The following is a 27,293-nucleotide window of genomic DNA, read 5'->3' as shown; positions in this document are numbered from 1 at the left end:
CCGGGAAATCACTGGAAGAACTTTACCTTGAAGGTTCTAGAAGGGTCTGCAAATTTACGTTGACTTACATCAGGGGGAAATTTTCTTGTCTGTGAAGTTTTTGGTAAGTTATTTGTTGGTTTTATTGGTATTTATTCGAGATGATCAACTGCTCAACGGTTCGTTCAATTGTTTTTCGCAGGCAGCGGCAAAATTGCGTGAGAAATGCCGGTTACGCTTACTGCGGTAATAGTAGTGCGAACCAACGAACATCTCTCACGGTTGCATTTTCTTCGTTGATTAAATAATTCCGAGAAATTAATTGTAAGTTCTTCATAACCGCGCAATAAGGGATATAACTACTAGCAAACCATGCCGGGTGTGTGTTTATGGAGTGATTTTTACGGCCGATTTTCAAAGCTATGTTAATGGACACGCGATTCGAACAGCAGTACTCGTTCAAAATATTAAAACCCATAGCAAAAATACTTACTTCCACAAAAGTAATCATTTTTATATATTTCCCTTTAGTGTACACACCAGAGATGAGTTTTTCAAACACGATTTCTCGCTTATAATAAGCCCGCCATGTTGATTTAAATTGTTGTCATAGTTTACCGGTTTGTCGAGCAGGTGAGCTCAAGTTTACAGGATCCTTTTCTATATGAATATCTCTAAAAGTTACTTTTTGCGTTGTCTGTTTATTTAATGGGAGAATTTGATTCATCATTGCCTTATCCTGAGCCAATCTTCAAGGTCCATTACAGCGGGGAAATCATACATTGTATCAGTGAAATCGACGTTTCAGTTGTGTCTGTTACTAGATGGCACGTTTACTAACTGAGTAACATGTACACTGGCATTTCACGGGCCTTTAGCTTTTAAAACTTCTGCAAGTGTAAATATACTGCTTTAAATATATAAGAAACAAGTATATTCTGCGTTTGACTGCCGGGGACCTGATAATTGACATTGTTCAAGGTATAAACTTGTTTCTCAGTTATAATCAGAAGATACGAACGTCGGTGATTTGGTCATGATTTTGTCTGGATACGACAATGTATGAAGTCACCTTAAAATGTTTGTTCTATCGATTCAGGATAAGGACAAAATGTACAACCTGAATGCCTCGTTCACTATTCCAAACTTTTGAAGTTCTTTCATAGTTACAATTTCTCTGTGTGAATGTGAGAAAATTTCATCTGCCAATCTCCAAAATCTTGGGGAAATTTATCACCAGTTGGTTCGGTGGTATAATTATCGTGGCATTTTATTACTGCAACGTCGCCTTGTTTTAACATCGCCGTTAGATGCGGCTTTCTTCGGGAAATGTTCAAATTTTTAGACCCTTCCATGGTTTTGACTTGGACCAGTTAGCAAAAATCCACCGACACCGCTGGAAAGAACGCCTTAAAATTAATAAGTTTTCCAAGTTTGAGAGTGACATGTTTAAAACTAATGAGAGCATGCATCCGCAAAGGCACGAGATTTTACAGACGCTTGTATGGTATAAACGTCTGTAAAATTTGGCGATTTTGCAGAACTATATCTTCGCTCGCTTCCGGACATATCATTTTTATACTTGGCAAGTTTACTAATCTTAAGGTGCTCTGAGTTTCAAGTAGTCCAAATCAGCTATAAATTCATTGGCACTTTATTCCTGCAGCGTTGCCCATGCAGCTTTCTTATTCCCCATTACACAAACTCGGGCCTTTCGTGCGGTTTACTCAGTGGTCAAATTTCAAAATGGCGGATTTGTTTTTTTACCGTTGAAAGAAATTTGCGTATCACGGATACAAACAAGACTGAATATGCAACCTGTGTGTCCTAGAATAGGACGAGAGAATGCTATGCAGTCTTTTTGCTTTTTAAGGTTGTGTTTTGCGGGGTGAGAGGAACAAATAGTTTGTTTTGCATACGCTGGAGAACAAGGTTCTATTACGGAATTTGTGTTTATTCAGCTGCCACTTTTCCAAGAAAGCATCGGAAAAATTCCAAGAAAACTGTAGCCTGCTGAATTTTCATCAGAAAACAAAGAGTAATGTGATCTACTTCTTTTCCATGTTGATAGTTGTAATGTAAGTCATTTAGCTGTTGAAAATAAGAGTAAAATCATTTATCAGTGCTGTCGTAAAAGATAGCAAGAAGTTTTGGATACACGGAGCTACCAGGAGAGAGCAATAATGAGAAAATGACAAAATGTTGCACGCAAATGCGGGACATGTGACGAAGATTTTGTTTACCCTGAATAGTTTTGCTTTGAACCTCATTGTGAAAGCCAGGCTAGATGCATGGTTTTTTATTATGAAAATTAGTTTTCATTCATGTGCAGACAAAATTAGTCCTTATATGAAAAGGTTTGTTGGCCTCACTTTCAAAGCCGCTATTGGCAGAGATATTCTCGAGGTATTACACACCATTTTAAAGGATTTCATACTAAATTTAAACGAATGTGGATCGAATAAAAAAATTGGAGTTGAATGCGTCTTATAACTTAATATTTTCTTATAAATCATGTTTCGTCTAATCTCTTCCGTTTTCAACAACAGAAATACATTAATCGTAAGAAAAAAAGACTTCTTCAAAGGATGGTAATTATATTTCAACATTTACACCGGATGAAAGGCGTGTAGTATTTCGACTGAATCTGTTCACGTGACGTCCACGGTTTGTTCACCTGACGATTCCGCGAAAAGAAAGCTTATTAAATTGCCGCAAAATTCCGGGAAAAACCGGCAAGCTTGTGTTGACTGGCATCAGACGAAGAGTTCTTGCATGTTCCTGGCTTTGGGTGAGTCAGTTCAATCATTTTTGTTGTCTTTGGTTCGAGAGCTTCGGCCATACAGTCATATTTTCAGTTGCTAGCGCTCCGTCGAAATGTTTCTCAACAAAATTTGATGAACTATGCCGGTGTATTAAAACTTGGAAACTTGCCCAGCAACGAACACCTCCCACAGTTTCTTCGTTGCTATAAAGGTTTCGAGAAATCAGGAACTGCGTTCTACTCTTCGCAGCTATTGCGATGAGGGATAAGAAATTTTGCAAGGTGTATGTTTGCGGCCGATTAGAGATGTTCCCGTTGATGGCGATGGAAAATTGGAAGACGGACATTAGTTTTGACGGTTAAGTGCCATTCGCCCCTCGTGATTTTGTCCGTTACGATTCACCGGCCGGGAATTGTTTGCCTTTTTTCAGAAAATGCTGAAGGAATTGAAATTCACAGATCCTTTTCAGTTGTCCAGAATGTTTAGTATTTCTGAAGGTTAGAGTCATGCTGTGAACTTATTTAATGGTAGCATTTCCTATAGGTCGCAGCCGATAAATCATGGCCGAACCTTACCTGAATTCGAACGTTCATGGTTTGTACACGGCATTGAAATCTATAGCCACCAGATAAGGCTTTCTCAGTTCAAGAAACGTTCATTTTTTCCAACACGTTTACTCGCGAGGCTTTGGATAAAATGGCTGTGTCGAGGCCAACTCTTTGGAAAATTTAAAACAGTAATGATTTTAGACAACCTGTTATTAGTTTACTAGAGCTAAGAAAGTGCAATAGATCTGAACAAATGGTTGAATAATGAATATCATATCTTACATCATAAATTTTTTTCTTGCTATGGCTTGGTTGCCAAACACTTTGAGAGGACTCTGACTTCCTGTGAGCGAGTGAGTAACAATATCCTTATAATGCAAGGGTGAGCTAAGCGCTATGTGTGACTACATGCTGTATATATATCCATACAAGACCATTAATTTTGCAATATATGACGCATATATACGTCTTAGCCACAAGAACACATAAAGCTTACAAGTATCTAGTCGGATTTCGTTCCTCACAATTCAACATTCACTTTAAACTTGTCCAAGATCTTGAGCCAGTAATTCACTAAAGGTTAGTCATTTAAACAAAGTCTTATTTAGGCCGCGGCTTAAGGCAATCAGTGGGCCTCCAAATCTGTTTATAAGTGTTTTATTTTAATTACATAAATAGTTTTCTAGTCTTCTACCGTCAGCAGCAGCCATTATGTTTAGATGTGATTGGAAGCAAAATGGAAAAAGGCATAGAACGTGGTTTTGTTAAACACCGTCTAAACTATCTTTTAATAACTGATCCTAAGTCTGGTTTTTCCTAAGATTTTGTTACATAGTCTTAAGAATTAACAAAACTGTCTTTCGTGTAACCCTTGAGAAGAAACAATAATTTGTTATCAGTAAGCTGGTGAAGGTTCAATTGTGAGAATTTGATGTCATGCAGCCAGTGTTTATTCAGCTGTCATTTTTTCCACGAAAGCACATAACAAGTTCCAAGAAACTGTAGCGTGTTGAATTTCCATCAAGGAGCAACGAGTTGATAGCAACTGCTTCATTTTCATTGAGTTTTTGGCTTTTGAATTGATGGGGAAACTAATAACGAGAGAACGGTAATACGGCAGATATGACGAAGCATTTTGTAGCAGTAGTTAGTTTTGTCGCCCTCATGCTTACAATATATCTTCGTTGCATGTTTTGTAAGCTTTCTTGGTGAAATTTGTACGCCTGTATTATTCAAGGTGAAGTTGTAGAGAGAATTATCCCCCATCAAAACTCTCTTCAGTTATAAAAGATTTAATGCTGAAGCGTTAGCTAACACTGAATAGTTTGGCCTTAATGGGCCATTTACGAGTTGCTTTGAACCTCATTGTGAAAGCCAGGCGAAATGCATGGTTTTTATTATGAAAATTAGTTTTCATTCATATGCAGACAAAACTAGTTTTTATATGAAAAGGTTTGTTAGCCTCACTTTCAAGGTAAACCTTGTGTTATAGGGTCGAACTGAACAAGATAGTGAGGAAGTTTTGAATTGATGGGAAAACTAATAATGAGAGAACGGAAATACGGTCAAGTTAGGCGAATTTAGTTTTGAATTAACATAGTAAAACGCTCTTTATAAACTTATATTTTCTTATATAACATGTTTCATTTAGTTTTAACGTGGTTGGGAGGAGCCGCACAAAATGTGTTTAGCTTTCCAACGATAAAAAAGTTGTTTCTCCAAGCTCATCTAACAGAAGTATATTAACGATAACGTGAGAAAAAAGTCGTGAAACGCACATTAACACTCCGTCAAAACATTTAAATAGAATTTAAAATCCATTCCGCTTAACTTTAAACCTTCATTGTGAGATTTTCGATATGCAGATAACAACGGATGTGAGATGAAGCGTGTCGATATTCCTAGCAATCTGTTCACGTGACGTTCACAGTATTTTCAGCTGACGATTCCGAGAAAAGGGAGCTTGTTAAATTGCCGTGAAATTCCGAGAAACAACTGCTAGCTTGTGTTGACTAACATCAGACGAAGGCTTTCTTGCTGGTGTCGTACTCTCTAATAATATATTAAACATGCCTAGCAATGATCATCTCCCACGGGGTTTTTGTTGTTTAAATAATTTCGAGAAGTTCTTTGCAACCGAGCAGCAAGCATCAGTAAGAATTTCAAAAACTTGCTAGATGTATGTTTATGGAGTTATGTTCACGGCCGATTTCGAAGCTATGGAGGGATCCGGGTTTCATGGGCATGACAATACGGTTATGATTCGAACATCTCGACTCGTTCAAAATATTAAACTCCACAGCACAAATACTTACTTCCTTAAAAAATAATCATCGTTATACATTACTCTTTGGTGTTCACACCCGATTTTTTCAAACACGATTTCTCACCTATAATAAGCCCGCCGTGCTGATTTTGCTTGTCATAGTTTGCCGGTCGACAGGTGAGCTCAAGTTTAAAAACGCCCGCCGGATTAAAGATTAAGGAAATTGACGGATGCTTTTCTATATGAATGTTCATGTCTGTGGAAGTTCGTTTTTGTACTGTGGATTGATTTAATTTTTATATCATTGCCTGATCATGAGACCGTAGTGATGGTTCATCACAATCGCTAGATCATGCTAGAATCTGATATCCAGTATTTGACACACTAAGCACTGAATTAAGTCGGTAGTAATGACCATCGGTATTTTATTTCTGTAACGTTGCCCATTGCAACACCACCGTTAAGTAAAGCCGTCGGGAGATGCTCATTCCCTTTTCCCAACAGATTTAATCGCGAAGCTTTGAAAGCTCTCTGTACTGCTTAATATAATATGCTGTCTCGCGGGTAATGGGAATTGAAGAGTAATTATAGTTTTCGCTCGCTGTAGTGCAACAGATTAGGACATGTCCTAAAAGGTATAATTATCTATTCTTAGAACAAATGGCTGATTTCGTACGTAATGTAACAAAAGTCTTTCTTTCCTTACCAGGTCATGATTACCGAACAACTTAAAGGCTCTGGCTATCTGTGATTACCAGTAAGTAAACAATTCCCTTATAATACAGGAATACGGGCCAAACACCGATGCATGACTAGATGCTTTAGATATAGCTGACACAAGACGTTTAATTTTGCAATATCCATGAATACGGCACACTCTGTGGCCTCATGCAAAAGGTACATAAGGGTTGTGTAGTTCATTACAATAACTGCTGTGTGCCCAACTTCACTGCTCGCAGCCTCCGTCAACTGCATATGAAGCTAAACCTGTTGATTTGAAATAAAATATGTGTTGTCCCTGTTGTGAGGTCGTTATACGGATTGAGGAAGTCTTATTTCAGCAATATACTAGATAGTTTAGATAAACTTTTGTAGAGACATTTTGATGAACCGAAGAAAATTTGACCGTGAGTTTTACAATTGGCCTGACCAAACCTGGACTACTGAATAAATAAATGGAACGGCCAAAAAGGTGATGTCGGCCAACCTTTTTCTAAGAATGACATTCATCAATACAATAACGCCTATACTAACATTGATTCAATACAGATAAAATATTGAACAAAGTACTTTTCTTTATATTTTTTAAAGAATTTATCGCTGAATTGTTGGCATTTGAAAATGCATTTCCCAGTTTGTACTCTTCTAATTTAATAGAAACCACAGTTTCCATAGTTACAATACACGTCGGCGTGAAGACATTCATCCTTCAAGACCCAAACTTAGCCTCGGGAAGAGAACTTTTAGATACTCCGGAGCGATTTTATTTAATTCGTTACCTGAAACATACAAACGGGCAGCGTCCTTGGAGGCTTTTAAGCGACTAATGATGAGACACGATTTTGCATAGATTTTTTTCTTAGTGTGCAAATGTTTTTATTTATTTTTTCTATCCTATGATATTTTAATTTAAAAGTGTTTGAGTCATATATATTGTATATTTTTTTCTCATACCATAAGAATAATTATTTTAGGTGTATACAGGGCCCCTCAGGATAACAGCCCCGTAGCTGATTGGGCCACCCTGTCTAAATAAAGTTTACTTACTTCTATATGTGTATCAAAAGCAAATGCAATTTTTCATTGATAAGCAAGAACGAAAGGATGAGCACAGTGGTCTTTTGAAAGCTCAGTTGTCCAGTTGTCCTACATAGGCTCTCGTATTTGAATGACTGAGGCTAAGGCATGCTTTGAACGTCTCAGTCAGGACAACAGAAGATCTTAAGTTTTGGCAGTTTATACGCAATTGTTTTCTTTCCTTTTTTGTTTTCAAATGGATTAAAGGGGTCAGTTTTTAAGGAAACTGTGGTGCTGCGTTGGTGGGGAGTAAAAAATGTGTTTGGTTTTGTCTACTGAGCTGGCAAGGTTAACTGATGTCCATTAACGAGCTGACGTTTTAGCACTTTGTCGGACCCAATTTTTTCCAGATTTGTCTACAGTTGGTCTAGATCTTGTTTCTATATATGTAGCTGAGAGGCTGTTTATCCAAGGGTAATATCCTTAAGGAAGACGTGGGTCAGGAGGAAATGCAACCGTTTTCTTGTTTGTTTGTTTGTTTGTTCGTTTGTTCTTTTGTTGTTGTTGTTTCTTATTTATCAATCGTGTTCTGTTTCCGTAGTGGAAGTTGATGGTGATGACGACGGATTTAATTTGATTCAACCAACGCTCCTCCAGCAGTTGAGGAAAATCCTGGATGAGTACCCGGATGATGGACAGATACTCAAGGTAAAAATACTTGTCTTAGAGTGGGATTTTGTTTTCTTTGGACACCAAAAGCAACCTAAAAATAAATGCAACCCAAAAAGGGGAAAAGTGCATAATAGTTGTTTATTAAACATTGAATCACTGGATAACACACTACCACATTTATGAATGGTTCATAATTTAAGCATTTTAATTTAAATGAGTTGAAAACGGGAAAATTGAAATCTGGGCAAACGCGTCCACCATATTATGGTTGTTATAAAATACTACGTCTCTTCATGTACGGTCTCTATATAGTTTAAGTTCTCATAAATGAGTCTGTCCGCTGTTTTAGGAGATTATACAGAATGCGGAAGACGCAGAAGCAACTCAAGTTAAATTTCTTTACGACAAGCACAGCTACGGAACACAAAAACTGTACAGTGAGGGCCTCATACAGTTTCAGGTGCGGTTTTTATTTTACTTTCAACCGAATGAATGGATTTGACGTAAGGAAGTTCGTGCTAATTGTTTATCCATATCTTTACTGGGTTCACACACCACACCATATCCCGAGAGGGCTAAAGATAAGTGAATGCCAGTACTGTCGTCTCAACTCTATCTCGATTTAACTCTCCTGAAAATTTTCCATTTTTCTAGCAATACGGGATCGATTTGCGTTCACGTTGTGGTTTCAGTTTGGTTTTCCCAAATACCGTCCTAAAGGATTCAATACTATTTGAAAGGATGGGATCAATTTTAATTATTTACCAAGTGGACCCCTTAAGATAAAATCTAACTATAAAAAATTATCTGCCGTTGCTTTTGAACCTACATTCATTAAAGTTATGTCACGTTTCAAATGCCGATACATACATACTTGTAAATTGACAAAGAAACTTCACACTTCTACACCGCAGCGTCACATTTTTGATGTCTTCCAGGATCGTTAAAAATTGCCATCTTTTGCGATGGTGTGTAATGTATCTGTAAAATTTCTAAACAATAACTCGAACTTGAAAGTAACTGATGATTAGTGGAAACGTCGTTCGTTTTTAGGGGCTGGCTTTTATGACCAAGAGCATCTCAAAAAATTTACTTATTTGAATAATTTTGTTGATTTACTTCTTTATTTTATTCTTCAACAGGGTCCGGCACTTTATGCCTACAACAACGCCCAGTTTTCTAAAGATGACTGGAAGGGCATCAGAATGCTGAGTGACAGTATTAAAGTTAAGGATCCCATGAAAGTGGGTCGATTTGGCTTGGGCTTTAAATCCGTGTTTCACATGACAGGTAAATACATCACGACTAATTTAACACTCTTTCGTTCATGGTTTGGCAGTCTGGGTAGCACGCAAATTGTATCATTTGTGACGTCATCAGTATTAACTTTCAAATGCCTTGACAGACACTTGGTGTAGCGAGAAAAGAACTCGGAAAACAAGCTTAGATGAGGATTTTCCAGTTTTAAACATAAAATCTAGCCAGTATTCCTCGAAAAAAAAAATGGGGAGAAAATTTGTTTACTCGCCAGTGGTCAATTTTAAAGTTATGGGCTTGGTGATCTGGCCTCTGAGTGGAAGCGAGGCTAGTTTAGAGCTTGCTGTAGCTCCAGCGATTCGAAAACGAACACAGTCTTTTGACTTTTCTTGATTTGCGCTGTCGTGATCGGCAAGAACGTGCGCTTTTAAATTACGCGTTTTCTAGGAAAGACTAAAAACATTACTTACGGAAAACCGTTACACTTACATAGGCCGATTCCTAAAATAAAAAAAACGGCTTTTCTTAAACAAATAACAACTTGATAAAACGAAAGCAATATAAACAAATTCCGTGACTCTCATGGTTTCCTGCGGTAGCTACACTTGCTTTGACACAGAATTCACTGGCGTTTCATATGTAAACCATGTCTTGTTTAAATGCAGACTAGTTGGCATAACAAACATAGTTTACATATGAAAAGCGAGTGAGGTTTGCATCAATACAAAGACAGGTCCAGTCTCGCTGTCACCCAAAGGTAACACTTAGTACAAAACTGTAAAATGGTCTGTTGCGACTGCATGTTACATTTTTCAAACCTGTTGCATTTATTTTTGCGTCAAAAGGGGGAAGTATTTCACACGTGCAGCGGATTTGAACAAATTCGTGTCCTTGTTTTCTTAGGCTGAATACAAGTGCCACCTATATATCACCCATTACTGCATATCATCCAACAAGTTTTCTTGTTCGTATTCTAGATCTACCAAGCATCCTCAGCAACACACGAATCGGGTTCATTGACCCGCACGAGGAACACTTTAACGAAGGTGAAGACCGGAGAACGGGATATGATTGGCGGTTAAGTGATGTCCCAAACATCATGGAAAAAATACCCGATCAGTTTCTTCCTTACAGAGGAATATTTGACTGTGACGATGAGGTGTTCGCTCGTGGGCATTACAACGGGACATTGTTCCGTTTTCCCTTTCGTGCCAACCCATCCAAGTTGTCGCAGACGTTGTATTCCGTCGAGAAGGTTGAAAGTTTGTTCGAGAGTTTCATTGCTGACGCTCATCTGGTACTTTTGTTTCTGCGAAAACTTGAGTCTATTGAGCTTTACGTACGAGAAGAATCAGAAACCGCACTTACAAGAATCTTTCGAGTTAATATCGGGGAAGACAGTCTTCAGTTAGCTCGAGATAAGAGGGAAGAGTTCTATGCCCGAGTCAAACAGTCTGAACACATGACGGAACCGGTAACTGTAACCTACCCGCTCACAATTGAGACAGAGACGAATGGCGAGATGCAAAGGCATTCCTTTCTTGTTACAAGTTATTGCTACGGAGGTAAGGTCTCGGTCAAGTTTAAAGAGCTCTTGGGAGATGAAAGCCTTAGCTTATTGCCTTCAGTTGGCGTGGCCATGGCGCTACCATCCGGCATCAACCCTCAAACGCCCGACATTTCAGGTCACGTGTTTTGCGCTCTTCCTTTGCCAGTGCAAAACAAAAGCATGACAGGCTTACCAGTGCATGTGAACGGATTCTTTGCTCTGAGCCAGAACAGACGTCACATCAAGACACCAAATGCCGATCAAGAGGATCGCGGGAAGCTGACTGACAAGTCCTTGTTGTGGAACCGCTGTCTGCTGGAGGAAGCTGTTCCAAATGCATATGCAGCCTTGATATGTGAGGCCATTAAGAGAAATGTGCCACCAGATTCAATTTACAAGTAAGTTTAAAACAGGTTTAGCCTGTGCGGCACACTTGGTATGATATTTTTCCATTGAAAAAACTGGGACACCTTCTTTCTCTTTAGACTAATGACTTTGACCCCGAGACCTCAACATCATGCAACAATACCAACATACAACAATACCACATATAATTTGAGCGTTTTGTGGCGACCCATAGGAATCAAAAGGAATTAGGGAAATAGGCTGACGACCTAACCACAGAAGATAAATATAGAATGTACTGCGTACGACAGGCCAAATTTTCGAAGAGTTAAAGTTTTAAGAGCGGCTGCCTGTAAGAATCGAGAACTGCATTTCAGCGACCACTTGGTCGAATTTCTGATATTTCGTCTGAAGATACCGCACGTAGGCCGCATTTCAAACTCTCGTAATTTTCTCAAAAAATAAAATACCTTGGAACTTTAAAATATGATTTTCGAAAATAGTTAATTCAAGGGTATCTTCCGGCGAAGTATCAGAAATTCGACCAAGGGGTCGCTGAAATGCAGTTCTCGATTCTTACCGGCAGCCGCTCTTAATCAGTGTGTATAGCGGTCTCGATAAAACCTATCAGTCACTACTAATTACCACTCTGGCATTATTGTGTCAAACAGAGCGTGGCCAGATGTCAACAATATTGAACAAACCTGGAAGAGAATTCAACAACCCTTATTTGAGTTGCTTCGCAGTGGACGATTCATATACACTCAAGCTCATGGAGGGAAATGGATTAACCTCAAAGACGCCATCTTTGACAAACTTGATGAAAATGATGATCTAAAGGAGTTGCTTCGGAAGGTTTTACTAGAGGCCTGTCAAAACGTTGCCACTCTGCCCAATCATGTGTTGGAATCCGTTTGCACGACTACTGCCAAAGAGATCACCCCATCTTTTGTGCGTTGTATTCTCAAGGCCACTCCTTCTTGCTACAGGAGCCTAGGACGAAAGGAAAAGTTTTCCCTTCTCAAGTTTGTTCTCAAAGATGATAACTTTTCTGAACTTCCTGGATTGGAACTTTTACCTGTCTCCGATGGAACAGTTGTATCTTTTGTTGAACGTTCAGCTAACGGTGACATTTATATCACATCCCCAGAGCATCCGCCAGAGCTTCTTCCTGGTCTAAAGCATCGCATTCTGGACCAAGACGCCGATGAAGAAACATTACGAAAACTAGAAGATGTTGCAGAGAAAGGTATGTGTTTTGATTTGTCGAAGTGAGCGCTTTATATAAGTTGCTGCACCATAAGACAACAGTAAAAATACCGAGGTCAATAGCAACAAAATTAGCTATACCTCTATACAGCTATACAACTGGGGTTTCACTTTGACTTTGCCTCTGAGAGTTATGTATAGTTGTTTATTTCCAGGATTGACACTATGAAGGCGAAATATAAGCTTGTGTATCAAAGATTCAGTTCAGCTTTTACTTTTCCTGTAGAATGTACTCAATTACGGCGTCTTCATAGTGATCACGTACCTACTCTTCTTTGGGAGTCATTACCTTCTGCCTGGTCAAATGGCGATAAACTTCAATGGTTCCCTGGTGACGAAAAGTTAAATCATCCAACAAAAGAATGGCTCAGCTGCGTGTGGGACTACCTAAGAAAACACTTTGTGACGGAAAATGAATTGTCTAAGCTTGAAAACCTCCCTTTGATTCCCCTCGACTTCACGCAATATCCCGTTACCCTAACAAGGCTAAAGAAATCTTCTAAAATTGTCGTTAGAGTGCTGGATGAGGATCATTTAGAGAAACGGGTGGGCGACCTTTTGAAGGATCTGGGAGTGATGGTCATGGATTGTTGTCCAAGCTTCGTGCGAAGCCATCCTGTTGCTCTGGAAAAATTTGTCAAGCGACCAACTGTCCGTGGTGTTCTACAGGCCATGCACATTACCTCCACTGAAATGGATAAAGGAATGCTCTCGGCCATCTTGCTAGAAAAAGGCCGTGAGGAGAAACGTGCCTTGCGAAATTTCTTTGCCAAGGCCTCGGATTTCGATGCACAAGAAAAGGATCTTCTTCTTTGCTTGCCCCTTTTTGAGAAATTGGGAAGCTCAGAGGAGTTCGTGTCACAGAAACAGGTTTTTAACGCAGCACCAGAGGATGCCTGTGAGTTTCCGGTGACTCCCCGAAGAGATTTTATCGACACTAAAGACGAAGATGCCAGACGAATGGTGCGTCTACTTGACATCACAACCCTGACACCGTCTAATTTCCTTCTTACAGGAGTTTTTCCAGATGTTAAAGAGGGAAGGTATTCAGAAGAAGAAATTGACAGACTAATGGATTTTGTGATGAAGAGATACGATCCCCTCGCTGATGGCTGTAACAGTTTTGAAGAAAAGATGAAAGCTTTGTCATTTGTGCCAACCAAGAAAGGCCGGGTTAGAGCAGTTGACCTCTTTAATCCTAGGAACGACCGTCTTCAAGACATCTTCGTTGGTGAAGATGTCTTTCCTACCGGCAGGCAGTATAATGACCCTTCAGTCCTTTTAGTTCTGGAGAAACTTGGAATGAAAAGCGAGGACGAAATCAGCGCCCAAGATCTTTACCTAAGTGCCCTAAAGGTCCCTCAGATCCCAGACATGTCGACCGCAAAGCGTAAATCAAAAGCTATTTTGGGGTGTTTAGAAAGGAAGCCAATGGAATTTCAACAAAACGTTGATGAAAAACCACTGGGAGAACTGCTTCGAGAAGTCCCATGGGTATGCAGAGTGACCAAAAAGCCCGACAGTTTTCCAAAAAGCCTTCTTTTCTGGGGAGAGGCTAGGGAAGAGTCCAAATTCTGCAAGCCCAAAGAAGTCACGAGTAAAGAAAACGTAAACCTCATTGGGACAGTAAAACCGATTGTTGACGCAGAATCTTCGAGCCAAGTAGCCAAGTATTTTGCCTGGGACAAGAAACCTGGAGCTTTAGACGTTGTTAAGCATCTTGAGATGGTCATCAAGCATTATAAACAAAAAGAAAAGCGGCGCTATATGTTGGTACTTGAAGAGACGTACTCTTTCCTCTTTACTGCAGATCATACTGATGTCATAGAGGCCTTGAAAGAGATTGCGAATACAAGTTGGATTTGGAATGGAGACGGCTTTTCATCTCCATCTACTATTCTTGCTGAAAAGCCTTCTTTTGACCTTGCACCGTACATTTCCTTCCTGCCCTCTGAAATGAAGCAGTACCATGGATTATTCTTGAAGTTAGGCATGAAAGAAGCATGTGATAAACTCGTTTTTCTTCGAGTTCTTCACTTGATGAAAAAGAAGTATGATCGTAAAGAGGATAAATTTCACCCTGAAGACGTCAAAAGGGACCTACGGTTATCTATTAACATCCTGAATGAGGTAAAGCCACAAGATGGTGATAGGCTGCCCTCTGAAATTCAAGAACAAATTCTCATTCCAACGTACGTGGAAGGCGATGCTTTTGTCAAGCTTGAACCCTTTGAAGACTGCGTGTATCGTGAAGGTGAGTTTATACCACCAGATGAAGACACGGAATATTTCTTTGTCCATCGGGATGTTCCTAGCAGCACTGCTGAACTATTGAAAGTTCGAACCCTGACTAACAGAATACTGGATCCTGAAGAACTAGGAGAAGAGTTTGGTCAAGAAGAGAAACTTACAGATAGGCTTAATAGGTTACTGGAGGACTACACGGATGGATTTGCAGTGGCAAAAGAGCTTATTCAAAATGCAGACGATGCTGGTGCCACTGAAGTCAGATTTTTGTACGATGAAAGAACCAACGAAACTGCCATGACCTATCTGATTGACAAAGGAATGAAAGAGTGTCAAGGTCCCGCCTTGTGGGTTTACAACGACGCCGAGTTTCGAGATGAAGATTTTGTAAACATTACAAAACTGAATGGTGGTACAAAAGAACGCGAAACTGAGAAAATTGGAAAGTTTGGACTTGGTTTCAATGCCGTGTACAACCTGACGGATGTCCCCATGTTCCTTAGCAGAAACTATTTTGTAGTTTTTGATCCGCACACCCTATATCTGGGTAAAGCAATCAGGAACAAACCTGGAATGAGGATTGACATCAAGAAGAACACAAGGCTACTTCGAGATTTCCGTGATCAATTCAAGCCATTCGATGGCATCTTTGGTTGCAATCTGGAGAAAGGCGATAACTCCTTTCAAGGAACGCTATTTCGATTTCCATTACGAACGAGAGAACAAGCCGCAAGGAGTGAGATTAAAGAGCTCTATTACAGTCATAAGGAAATGAAAGAATTCTTGGAAATGTTCCTCGACAGAGCAAAATTGCTGCTTATGTTCACACAAAACGTAATCTGTGTCGAAATATACAGATTGCCAAGATCATCTTGCCAAAATACGCAGCCTACGTTGTTATTCAAAGTGAATAAGTCATTTTCTCAAACTGGAATAGTAAGACCATTGTCTGTCCCTGTCACTCTTCCAGCGACTGCAAAGAAATTGGATGCTGACCAGCAACGTTTATTGAAGCAATGCAACTTTCTTCAAGCGTGTTCCAAGGTTAAAAAGGATGCTGCGACACATAAGGTTAACCCAAAAGCATTTCCCAAATCTTCGATTGCAGTTAACATCAAGTGCAATATAACCGATCCCGGTCTGGAATTCTTTAATGTAGACGAGCATCGTCGCCACGAGTGTGGTACCTGGCTTGTTGTGTCATCAATGGGAAATGGAGAGGCAATGCAATTTGCGAAAAGTGGTCCTTCTTTTCTTCCATCGGCGGGAATAGCTGTTGAGTTAGTGTCAAGAACGTCAGACAAACTTTTGCCCATGCCTATTGTAAAGAAGACCGATGGACTGGATCTCAATGGCACCATTTTCTGTTATTTGCCACTGCCAATTCACAGCGGCCTTCCTGTTCACATAAATGGCGCATTTGCAGTAACTTCCAACAGACGTCATTTGCAAGAGCAACTAGAAGATGACAAGACTTGCATTGGAGTTAAATGGAACAGCATGCTGATGGAAGATTCTATTTCAAGTGCCTACATTTCTCTTCTTGAGGATGTGAAGTCACTTGTTCCCGATGACGATTCATATGCGTTCTATTTATTGTGGCCGAGGGCTTCCAAAGTAATGCAAGGCTGCTCTCCTATTTTGACGTCGTTCTACAAGAAACTTTCAACTGAAGGTCATTCTCTGTTCTTTGATGGCAATGAATGGGTAAGCTTTACTCAAGTGGTCTTCCTGCATCCAGATCTCCGCGCCGATTCCGATATAGGAGAAGCCTCCTTTACAGTTTTTCAGCATTTGTCCAAAATAAATGACGTGGTTATTGACCTGCCAGCTGATGTGTTTGAGTCGTTTCAACGTTGCGGATTGGGGGCTCTCATGGATAGTAAAACGTATGACAAGAACCGGTTTTTCTGTGAGCTGTTTTTCCCGAACATTTCAATTGTTCAATCGGGTTTGAGAGATGTTTTGGTGTTGCATGCTTTAGATCACAACAGCGAGGATTTTGATGAACTGATAAAGAAGCATGCCTGTATTCCAACATCGCCTGGTGGGAAAAGACCGAAGCGTCCAAGCCAATTGGTGAATCCTAAAAAAGAGGTCGCCTCACTCTTTGGCCCTAACGATGGCAGGTTTCCATGTGGTGAAGACACGTTTCTAAGAACTGTGCGACTTGAAAAGCTTGAGCAGCTGGGAATGATGTCAGACGATCTTCCTTGGGAAGACATTGCTGAGAGAGCCGAGAGTGTTCAGAGGCTCCATGTAGTTGACAGTAAAGCGGCCTTTAAGCGTGTGAAGGCGTTACTCAAATTCATAGAAAGGAAAATGAAAAGCCAAAGTGAAGAACCATCACAGCCCACTTTGAATCGCCTTCTCGAGGCACAATTTCTTCCAGTCCTGCAAAAACCAGAGTCGTTCCCTCTTTCCTGGAAAGGAGACGATTATCTGGAAAGAAGAAAGCCTCTGGTAGCTGCTAAAGATATTTTCTTAAAGGAGCAAAAGTACCTTGTGTGTTGTACGGAGCCGCTTGCTGACCGAGAAATCCAGAAAAAAGTGAAGGACTTGTTGAAGCTTGAAGACAAAGAAGTTACTAAAGAGCACGTCATGAGACAACTCGAGCAGGCCATCGCTGCCAAGACGGATACGCTGGATTGTAATGGTTTCGAAGAAATACGCTTGGTTTGTACAGCGGCTTATTCATTTTTACAGAATAAGACAGCCAACGCCGGATCTAGTCTTGAGAAATTCCTTCTTAACAAGAGATTCGTTCTTGTGGGGAAAAGATTTTTCTCTGCAAACCATGTGGCTTTTGAGGCCAAAGTGGACTGTTCCCCATACCTTAACAAACTTCCAGAAGATTTATCCGCCCGCTACTACGAAATCTTTGAATTAGGCGGTGTAAGGAAGCAGTTCGAAGCCAAAGATTATATTTCAGGTCTCCAAGAAGTGCAGAGAGAGTTTGGTGCCAACCAGCTTGACGAGCGAACTTTACAAGTGGCAGTTAATATGGCGCATCAGCTCGGCGACACCTTGGAAGGATCATGTGGTGATTCCTCGCAAGAGAAGTGTGGAAATGTTTATCTTCCAGACTCTGGAGGAGTAATGCGTTATGTCGCTGATCTTTGCTTCAAAGATTGCCCCTGGATACCTGATGATCCCACTGAACACTTTGTCCATGAGAAGATTCCTTGGTCTATCTGCGAAAAGCTGGGAGTTAAAACACGTAGGCAAGGGGCTTTGCAACACCATGACGTCGGGTTTCCATTCGGGCAGAAAGAGAAACTCACAAATCGATTAAAACGCATTTTAACAGGCTACCCAGGCGAGAAGGAGATTTTGAAAGAACTTCTACAAAATGCCGATGATGCCCAAGCAAGTGAGATTTGCTTTGTTAAAGATCCTAGAAAGCACCCTGACGAAAGAGTGTTCGATGACAGGTGGAAACCGCTGCAGGGTCCTGCGTTGTGTGTGTACAACAACAAGCCATTCACTAATGCCGATATCCAAGGAATATGCGACCTTGGGGAAGGCAGCAAGGGAGAAGATCCAACCAAAACCGGCCAGTATGGAGTTGGCTTCAATGCAGTGTACCATTTGACTGACGTCCCCTCGTTCATTTCAAAAGGTGAGGAAATTGGAGATGTTCTATGCGTTTTCGACCCACATTGTAAGTACGTTCCCTTTTCAACTAATGAAAATCCTGGAAGAAGGTATAAAGGCATCGAAAAGTTGAAGGAAAAGTTCCCCGATGTTTTCAGTGGTTATCTTGAGCAACACTTTCCCATAGAGAATGCAACAATGTTCAGGTTTCCGTTGAAGTCCACGGAAATGGCTAAAGAATCTAAGATATCACAAATTCCGGTCACAGAAGCGAAATTAGATGCAATGATGAAGGAACTGAAGAAGGAGTTGTTTGAAGTTCTCCTGTTTGTAAACAATGTGAAGAATATTAGCATTTCTGCCATAAACGAAAGTGGTCACCTTAGAAAGAGTTACTCCGTTCAAGTGGAAATGACCCCGAATGATGAAAAGAAAAGGCAAGAACTTTCTCAATATTTGAGAGAAGTGGGAAGACAAGTGAAGAAGGAGAATTTTCTTCCAACAAACATAAAGGTAAAGAAATGTACCTATACTATGAAGATACGAGACAACCGTGGCATGGAAGAGAAATGGCTCGTTGTCCAACAGGTTGGCTTTGAGAAACCGATTGAGAAGAGTATTTTGAATGCCTTTAAGACAAACCAGCTTGGGATGCTCCCTCGTGGTGGGGTGGCTTGCCTTTTAGAAACCAAGAAACCGAGTTCACAACTGCAAGGAAAGAAGAAAGCTTACTGCTTCCTTCCACTTCCATTTGAAACTGATCTCCCAGTGCATATCAATGGTCACTTTGCACTGGACCACGAGACCCGAAGATATTTGTGGAGAGATGATGCTAGTGGCTATCGGAGTGACTGGAATAATGCTTTGCTGCGTGATGTTATTGCGTCCTGCTATCTCACACTTTTGGAAGAGGTGCGTGAATTCATTAACTTACCTGGCACACAAGATGCTACATCTTCTAATGCAACCTACAGTGAAAATACCATGTCGCAAAGGTTAAGCACCTATGAGAAGCTCTTCCCAGTCCGTCCTATTGAAGATCCACACTGGAGGACACTGGCTAATTCAGTCTACCAAGAAATGGACAAAAGGAAAATGCGACTGATTCCCGTGGTGAGAGGTGTGAGAACAAGATATTCAGGTCGCTCTAAGGAATCTTCTGGGTCTAAGAGGGTTCGGTTGACCTGGTTTCCCCCGACAGGCACAGGAAAGGAACGAACATTCTTCAACAGTCTTGAAGTAAACGGATGTTTTGCTGCATTACCACCAAGACGTGACGAGAACGAAGAGGATCAAAAGAGACGAGAAGAGAACAGGATTACGCAGAGAACGAAATTTCAAGAAACCTTGCTGGAAACTGGTTTCAACCTGGTGGCATTCTCATTAGCCGTTTTCGATTCATTTAGAGAAGCAGAAGTAGATGTCTGCTGTGTTTCGCCTTCTGTGGTCATGGACTTTTACAAATCCTTTAGTGAAGCGGACCCGCTTTGCAATGTTGGAGCGATTCCATGTCATGTTGAAAAGACGCCATTCAAGAATCAAGAAGGAGTAATTTGCGTTCTAGAATACTGCGAAGATGATGAGCACTTCCTTCAGAATCTCTCTGGGCTTCCATTGCTTCTCACTCAAGATAACTGCTTGAACGCATTTAGTGGAAGTGACCCCAAGTGCTTGAGTCAATATAACGATATTTTACCAAATTCCCCGTCCATTTTTGTTCACAAAGCTCTTCGCTGCCGGGTTTTTAACAGTGTTGATTGCCTAACTTCGCCTGTTTTCCGACCCTTGGACGTTGCAATTTTCACTACGCAGCTGCACCTAACCTTGCCTCCTGATTTTCGTAGCGAAGATCGCTACATGAGGTGGATGCCCAATGACCATCCGGCTGCTCCTTTGCCAAACCGTCGCTGGATTTACCGAGTTTGGGACTTTTTACGAACGTTTGTTAGCGACGCTATGAAGGAAAGAGATGACAGTGAAGAAAATAGAGTTGGATTCATTCGTGACTTGCTCTTGCCACTTTCTCCATGGAGCATTCTTCCAGCAACTGAGACAAGTAATTTACAAATGCTTCAGGTCCCAACCTCCATGCAAAACCAGCAAACAGTCCTACATCAGCTGTTGGTGCCGCTGAATAAAGCAGAAACTGTCATTGATTTCAGTGACTGTGGCATGTCTAGCCAAAGGCTCGTCGCGATTCTAAGGGATCTGGGCTTGCCAGAGCTTAACTCTGCCGTGTCAACAACGATGAGCACCGGCGCAGTGTTCAAAAGGGCCTCATATGAGTTGGCAAGAGATCTAGTAGCCACACTGAAGACGCCCCATTCTCTTGTTATGGTGCTTAAAGAGAAGCTGCAGACAAATTCCCATGCCTTTCATGACAAAATGAAACCATCAGATGCCGTAGTTGTCGTCGATTATTTAAGTAGAAACACCGAAAGTCTGACAAAAATTGACAAAGAAACTTTGAGGAAGCTACCATTTTATCCAACGGCAAGTGGTGGTCTTGCAAATCTTGAGGGTGACAAAGTTTTCCTGCTACCACCTGATATCCCCAAGAACGATTTGCACGTTGTGGAATCCATACTTAAATGTTTGTTTCTGGAATCTCGTCGAAGCCTGATAGACCTCTATGACTTCCTTGAAGTTAAGCGCGTAACGCCTGTTGACGTGTACATGGATTTTGTCCTGAAATGTTTTCCACATCTAAGTCTTGAGGGGCAGTTGGCCCATCTTCAATATCTTCGTCAATGGGTTTGCCAGACAAATATATACGAGAAAGAAGAGGAAGCGTCTGAGAAGGAAAGGCTGCTCCAACTTTTGAAAAATGTTGAATTCATCCCAACAAAGGATGGTACGTTGAAGGCAGCGTCCAGTTTCTATGACCCGCATAATGAAGTTTTCCGCTCAATGCTATCAAAAGACCGGTTTCCACCCAAACCCTTCGATACCTATGAATGGTTGCCGTTTTTGAAGACAGTAGGCCTGGTTCAGGATGTTTCTGAAAACGACTTTCTCACATTTGCCAGACAAGTTGCAAGTGACGCCGAAAAAGCGCAAACTGAGAAGACCATCGAGCAGTCTAAAGTACTAGTCCGTCACCTCATCTCTCGACCTAATGTGGTTGGTGAGGGTCTATTACGTCGCGTCCGTGACATTCCCTTCGTGGAAGCAGTTCCTGTTAAGGAACAACTGCAAGCCCTTTGTCCACCATATGCACAAAAGAAGGAAGACGACATTCCATTTATTTCATTTAAAGGGGCCGTTGTTAGTGATTATGAAGAAATCGTTTGGACAAAAGCGCATTTACTCCCACAATGGGCGGATCCAAGGACACGTCGGTACGAACTTGGCTGTCCTTCTCGAGTTAAGATTGACCAGTATCTCAATGATTTTCTTGCCGGGCTCCAAGTTGTAAAGAAGCCATCGGTTGGTCTTGTTACAAAACACTGCCAAACTGTCTGCTTCCATTTTGAAAACAACAACGAGAAAGAAAAAGTTCCACGCGAACAGCGTTTAACGGTAGCGGCGGTCATGGAGCACATTTACAAGTTTCTGCAAGACAACGCGATGACAGACAGCAACTCCAAGATGCTTCTCCAAAGGACTTGCTGTGTTTTGGTTGAAGAAGGAAGAAAATTTGTTCTACCTCGTCAAGCGGTCCTCGAACTGTATGAGCATCTTCAGATCAAGCCGTTTCTCTACAGACTGCCTCCTGAATTCGGCAAGTTTCGGTCATTGTTTGAATCTCTAGGCTGTTCCAAGCTTGTCAAAATAACCCATTACGCTATGGTCTTAGACATGCTACAAAAGAATTGCCATCATGCCAAACTTCATCCAAACGAAGTTGTAATTTGTTCCAGGGCGGTGAAGGGATTCTTTGAAAAACTGCAGGATGTTGACGAAGATGTGCCTTCTATCCCTACGTTGTATCTACCAGCAATGCCTCCAGGATGTGGCACTTCGAATGAGCCTCTGAATACAATCCCTGTCACTTTACGTCAATCAACAGAGCTGGTATTCGATGATGCTCCTACGTACGGCGAACGGATCCAGGGATTTAATCATCCATTTGTGCTAGAACTCAGGCTGATGGATGTCGAATGCAGATCGTCCATGACGAACTATGCAGATCTAATGATGAAACTTCCCACTTCCTTACAGCCCAAAATGTTATCCTCTGTCGTGAAGGAAAAATTGAGAAATCTAGAGAGTACAGTCACAGTGGCAAGTGGAGCCGTAAACGCATTGAAACGACAGCTTTCTTCCGTGCAGTTTGCTCGTGGAATTGCCAGAATTATAAGACATGTCAACTCTCATAGGAAAGACTTCGACGAAAGCGTAATTCTAGGCATCGAAAAACGTCTTCGAAACATCGAGCTCTGTGCCGTGAAACGCCTTGTAACCTCACTTTTTCACAATGGCGTTCTGATCCCAGGAAGCGAAGCAGAGGTACCGTACTTTCAAGAGAAGCGAGAAGTCTCTGGCGATGAGGCGTGGAAGCTGTACCTTAGTACAGAAGCCGGAATGGATGACACCATCTCGTGCACGTCTCTTGTAACAAACGTGATTGTAGAGATGTATGGAGAATTTCTCGGAAAGAAAGCGTTTGTCATCTCTGACATGTTGCGTTGCTCTCCTGGAAGCATTTGGTCACTTCTGAATAGGATGAGTATTCGAAAGGACGACAGCAGCTGCAATGCAGCAGAAACGGATATCTATCCAGAGCCTGGTACCTTAATTCCAATCGAGGACCACCATCTACTGAATGACGCCTTTGAAGAATTTGAACCTGGAGAATACGTAGGCTACCAGCTAGACGATCCAAGTTTAGACCTAAAGCACGGCGTTGCCACATACATCTACGCAATGATCATTGAGGAAGTTGTTAACGAAGATGCCGTTGGCTTAACAAAGAAGTACAAAATCAACATTGGACACGACAAAAGACCAGAAGTAGTCAGTGCCGTCAAGCTTCATAAATTTCACCGGCCAAAAGAGATTTTTGATGAGCAGACGGGATGTCTTAGAACAAAGAATGAGATCTTTGACGAAATATCAAACATGTTGAAAGAAGCATGGAAATTACCAGAAGAAGAAAGAAGGCAAATTATCAAGCGCCTGTGTCTGCGATGGCACCCAGAGAAGAATTTAGGTGATGAAGAATTTTACAGAGCGGCCTTTCAGCACATACAGAAAGAAGTCTCTCGACTCGGCGGTGCTTACGACGATTTGTTCGCCTCTTTGGAAGAACGAGCAAGGGAGCATGCCTTTCAGAGACAGAAGTACAGGGAAAGCTTCAGCCGAAAGTACGGCTCCTGGGGATCATCGGGAAGCAAGTCATGGAGGAATGTTCCCCCAAGTTTCTGCAAGAGCAATCGTCAACCAGGAGAGGCCAAGCGCTGGTTCAGACAAGCTGAAGCCGACCTCGATGCTGGTACAAATGAAATTGCCTTCAGCAGACCCTCGTATGAATGGGCATGTTTTAAATGTCACCAGGTAAAAATAATGCATGACTTTTTTTGTCTTTTGTTTTTTGTTCAGGGACACTTTTGATATGTTAAACCCGTAAAGGTAAAAAGCGGTAGTGATGGAGGTTTCTGTTGTTTTGTTTTCTTTCTGTTGTGCAGAAAGTAAATGCTTCAATATATAAACACAAAAAAGGGTGGTGGAAAATGAATTAAGGGCAACAGCACTGTATTACTTGCCAAAAGGTCCAGATAGCAGCAGGCAAGTTATAAGATAATAAAAAAAGGACAAAAGTTTTTGAGTTTCTACAGCTCTTCTGTAATCTTCGGTTTTAAATCGTAAAGTTCAATGGTGATTTTATATCAAGTACATACAAATGCTAATGAGAAAATAAACTACAACAGATTAATTTAAGAACACGTGAAATTGTGTGACTGTAAAGATAGTTTTAAATTAACGCGGTACAATGGTAAATTACACTGGATCTAAATAGCTTGACTTCTCCAATCTTGAGCTGGAAATTGGTCGAAGCATGATCTAAAATATTAAAACAATAAGCCGAACATAAACTAAGGCATTGCTTAGAATCTTGCAAGTGTTTGAACAGTGAGAAGCCCTATCAGTGGCTATGTGCTCACAAAAGGCATTGTCTTTTTTCCTAAACTTATAACAGCAACGTAGGCGTGGTTCTTTTGAGTGCCAAATGCAAGTCACCCTTGTCCATGATTGTTGCCTGCCATTACATTTTAAAACCCGATCGATAAGAAGGACAACTGTGTGCAAACGTAGAACTTACGGTGCTAGTTCCATTTTGATTTTGTTATTATTTCTTTGTTATTTAAAGAAAACGGTTGTTAGTTCAATTGTTTTGTGTAACGCGACCGTTAATCCCTTAAACACATTTTGAATTCAATTTCCTTTTTCTAATGCTACAATGTTCTATTTTCCTAGGCAGCAGAGAAGGCATTAAAGGCTGCGCAGTATGATGTAGACGCAAGCAAGACTAATGTCCATAACTTGGTTCAGAATTGCAACAATTTGGATGACCCTGAATTGACCCAGTTAGCCACAGAGCTGGAGAGCCTTGTGGGGGATTCGACACGTATGCGTTATCCCGACAGAATGTCCTACCCCCAGATCCCAAATGACGTGTACAAAGCAGAGAAGGCAAGAGAAGCCCTGGAAATAGCGAGGAAGGTTGTTGAACGAGTGAAAGGAAGACTGCCTTGAGGTATGCTACCTAGTGTATGGCTCTTCTATTTCGACCAAGAATGTGGTATTTTTTTGTAGAGAGATGTGTCTTATCTGTATAAACTGAGGCCGACTGTGCGAAATCAGGCTTCAGATATTGTCAGTGGTACAATGACATTTTATCCTGCAATATTTGAAACGAGATTCCATTTAGCCAAGCGTGTGTTAACTCTGAAAACGCGCAGATTACGTCAAAAGTGTTAAGAACATTAAACTACACAAGAAGCCGCAGATGAAAAGCGTGACTGATCTTACCTGACTCGTCCCCAGTCATCTCTTATGATATCGTACGGTCGAGAGGAGACTAGGATAGTAACGCAACGATGGGGACGACGGATCTCTCTGGACCAGAGAGACGACTGGGGACGAGGCAGTGCTCTTACCACCTTTTGTCTTCCCATATTCAGATTTGCAAGACAATAGACGAGGTTCATCGTGTCAGTTTGGAGAACTGATCTTTTGGCTAGAGAAAATTGAAATTAAGCAATAGATGGAGCCGGATTGGGCGGTGTAACAGGGATGTGCGGATGACATGAAATCGATAGACCCCACAAAAGTCGCACTAGGCTAGACCCAGACTAAAAATAAGGGGCCAACGTCCCAGGACGTAGGTTTTCCAAAAAAGTATCATTGGATAAAACCCCAGCTGATTAGACCATCGATTGACGAATAAGCTTGGTTTTTCTTAAGTGATTCAGGGTGTCATAGACTTGAATGTTCTGAGTGAGCAAGTTATTTAAGGTGACTTGCTATTGAATTTACGATAGTTCACGGGAGGGTCCTTTTATAAAGAGAGGAAGATTGTTGGAGCAACTGCATATTTAGTTTAGTATTAAGGACGGCGCCTACTTATACCGAGGTATTTTTGTGCAGTTTATGATTATGTGGGAAATGCAGATCTTAGCTAGGGTTGTTGGAATCCAAAAAGAAAATTGGGGGTGTCAAAGATATTGAACAATAATTCAAAAAAGCTGTAAAATGCATAGCAATATATATGGCGGTTTTCTCCAAATTGAAGCATAATTACTTCCGAAAAATGCGTGGTTAACCCTACATTTCTTTTTTTATATTCTAAAACCCTTGCAAAGATCTGCTTTTCCCCAAATAGTCATAAACCGCGCAAAAATAAATTTGTTATAGAAGGCAACGTCCTCAAGAAACCTAGGTTTCTCGGACCATACCGAGATGCGCAGAAGGTATGCGCAGTAGCAAAAGTAGTTCTGCTAAACGCATTCAGTACCACAATTCGCTATTTCTCTTTTTTCTTGTTTTCAGTGACTTTAACTGTGGCCATGCGTATCAATGTTTCCTGACACTAATTTGTAAATAACAACAACAAGCCCACTCTCACTCACTATAAGTAACTGGTCGATCGATCGATCACTTGATCACATGACTGTGTACATCTTTAATAATCTTTCACTTTATTTTGTTTTTCCTTTTAAAGGTAAAGGAAAAAGAAAGAAATAACATGCATGAAGACCACCCACAGAGCTTTTGAAAGAAAATGGCAAGACATCGATGGCTTATACACACACTGCACGGCAGTGGTGTCTCGCGTGTAGAACATACTTTGTATTAGGCCATCTATCTTTAGGTGTTCAGAAGTTGCTATTATTTCGATGCTCAAGCTATTAAAGTTTCATTCCATTGTTTTTTTACCATTTTTGTAGTCACTTAATATAATAGTATCGTTGTTCTACCGTGCTTCTTTTAAAAAGTTGCAGTTTAGTTTGCTATACACAAGAAATGACATTAAGATAATGCCTCTGGGAAAATAGAGTTGTTGTAAGTGTTTTTATTTTAGCGTATTATTAGTCATTTAATTTGTGTGTGTACGTCCGAATTGTTGAAGGTTACATCCAGAAAGAGTACCCATCATTTTTGCAGGGGTTTTCTATACTTTTATTGACTGAATACATCGGCTAAAAAGAGGACGTGTTGTTTTAAAAATTGACAAAAAGTACGTAGCTTGTAGCTATTTTTTTCTCGTTTTAACACCAGTAGGTTAATAGGAATATTTCCAGGTTAATGTTTGTTTAATAGGACCCTTTCGAATGGTAATTCGGCAACGATGATTTATCATGCATTCTCGGTGCCTGGTGATATGAGAGAAACATGATTTCGTTTCAGGTTCATTAAAAGTTATTCGTAGACTCGATTTTATAGACATTATATTCGTCTTTAACAGCTCCTAGAAATAATAAGTAGTAACTAACGACACTTTAATTTTAGGATTGATTTGGGCAATTTTATCCTAGTACCGACATTTTCTCCTTGTTAGCTGTGGGGATTATAAACAATAAATACAAAATAATGATTTTCTTGTTATTGGTATTTGT

At 40.8% G+C, this 27,293-nt stretch overlaps 1 protein-coding gene across 3 annotated transcripts; it reads left to right on the top strand.

Annotated features, from left to right (window-relative positions):
• Window positions 1–27,288, top strand: LOC146457554 (sacsin-like). 3 transcript variants are annotated; one of them, XM_085091810.1, is made up of 10 exons: window positions 1–103; window positions 6,268–6,315; window positions 7,897–8,003; window positions 8,317–8,427; window positions 9,110–9,257; window positions 10,202–11,171; window positions 11,790–12,367; window positions 12,614–23,730; window positions 24,652–24,931; window positions 26,399–27,288. In XM_085091810.1, coding segments are annotated over exons 2-9 (13,311 nt in total). In that variant the 5' UTR covers window positions 1–103; window positions 6,268–6,314; the 3' UTR covers window position 24,931; window positions 26,399–27,288. The 3 variants fall into 3 exon arrangements, with proteins under 3 accessions (XP_084947936.1, XP_084947937.1, XP_084947939.1); XM_085091811.1 differs by lacking the exon at window positions 1–103 and adding an exon at window positions 3,591–3,645; XM_085091813.1 differs by lacking the exon at window positions 1–103 and adding an exon at window positions 3,660–3,674.
• Window positions 27,289–27,293: the final 5 nt, after the last annotated feature.

The sequence above is a fragment of the Pavona decussata genome, unplaced genomic scaffold, assembly GCF_977016875.1.
Source record: "Pavona decussata unplaced genomic scaffold, jaPavDecu1.1 SCAFFOLD_240, whole genome shotgun sequence".
NCBI classification, from domain to species: domain Eukaryota; kingdom Metazoa; phylum Cnidaria; class Anthozoa; order Scleractinia; family Agariciidae; genus Pavona; species Pavona decussata.
Note: the sequence above shows the minus strand (reverse complement) of the source record. Positions and strands in the feature narration are given on the sequence as shown.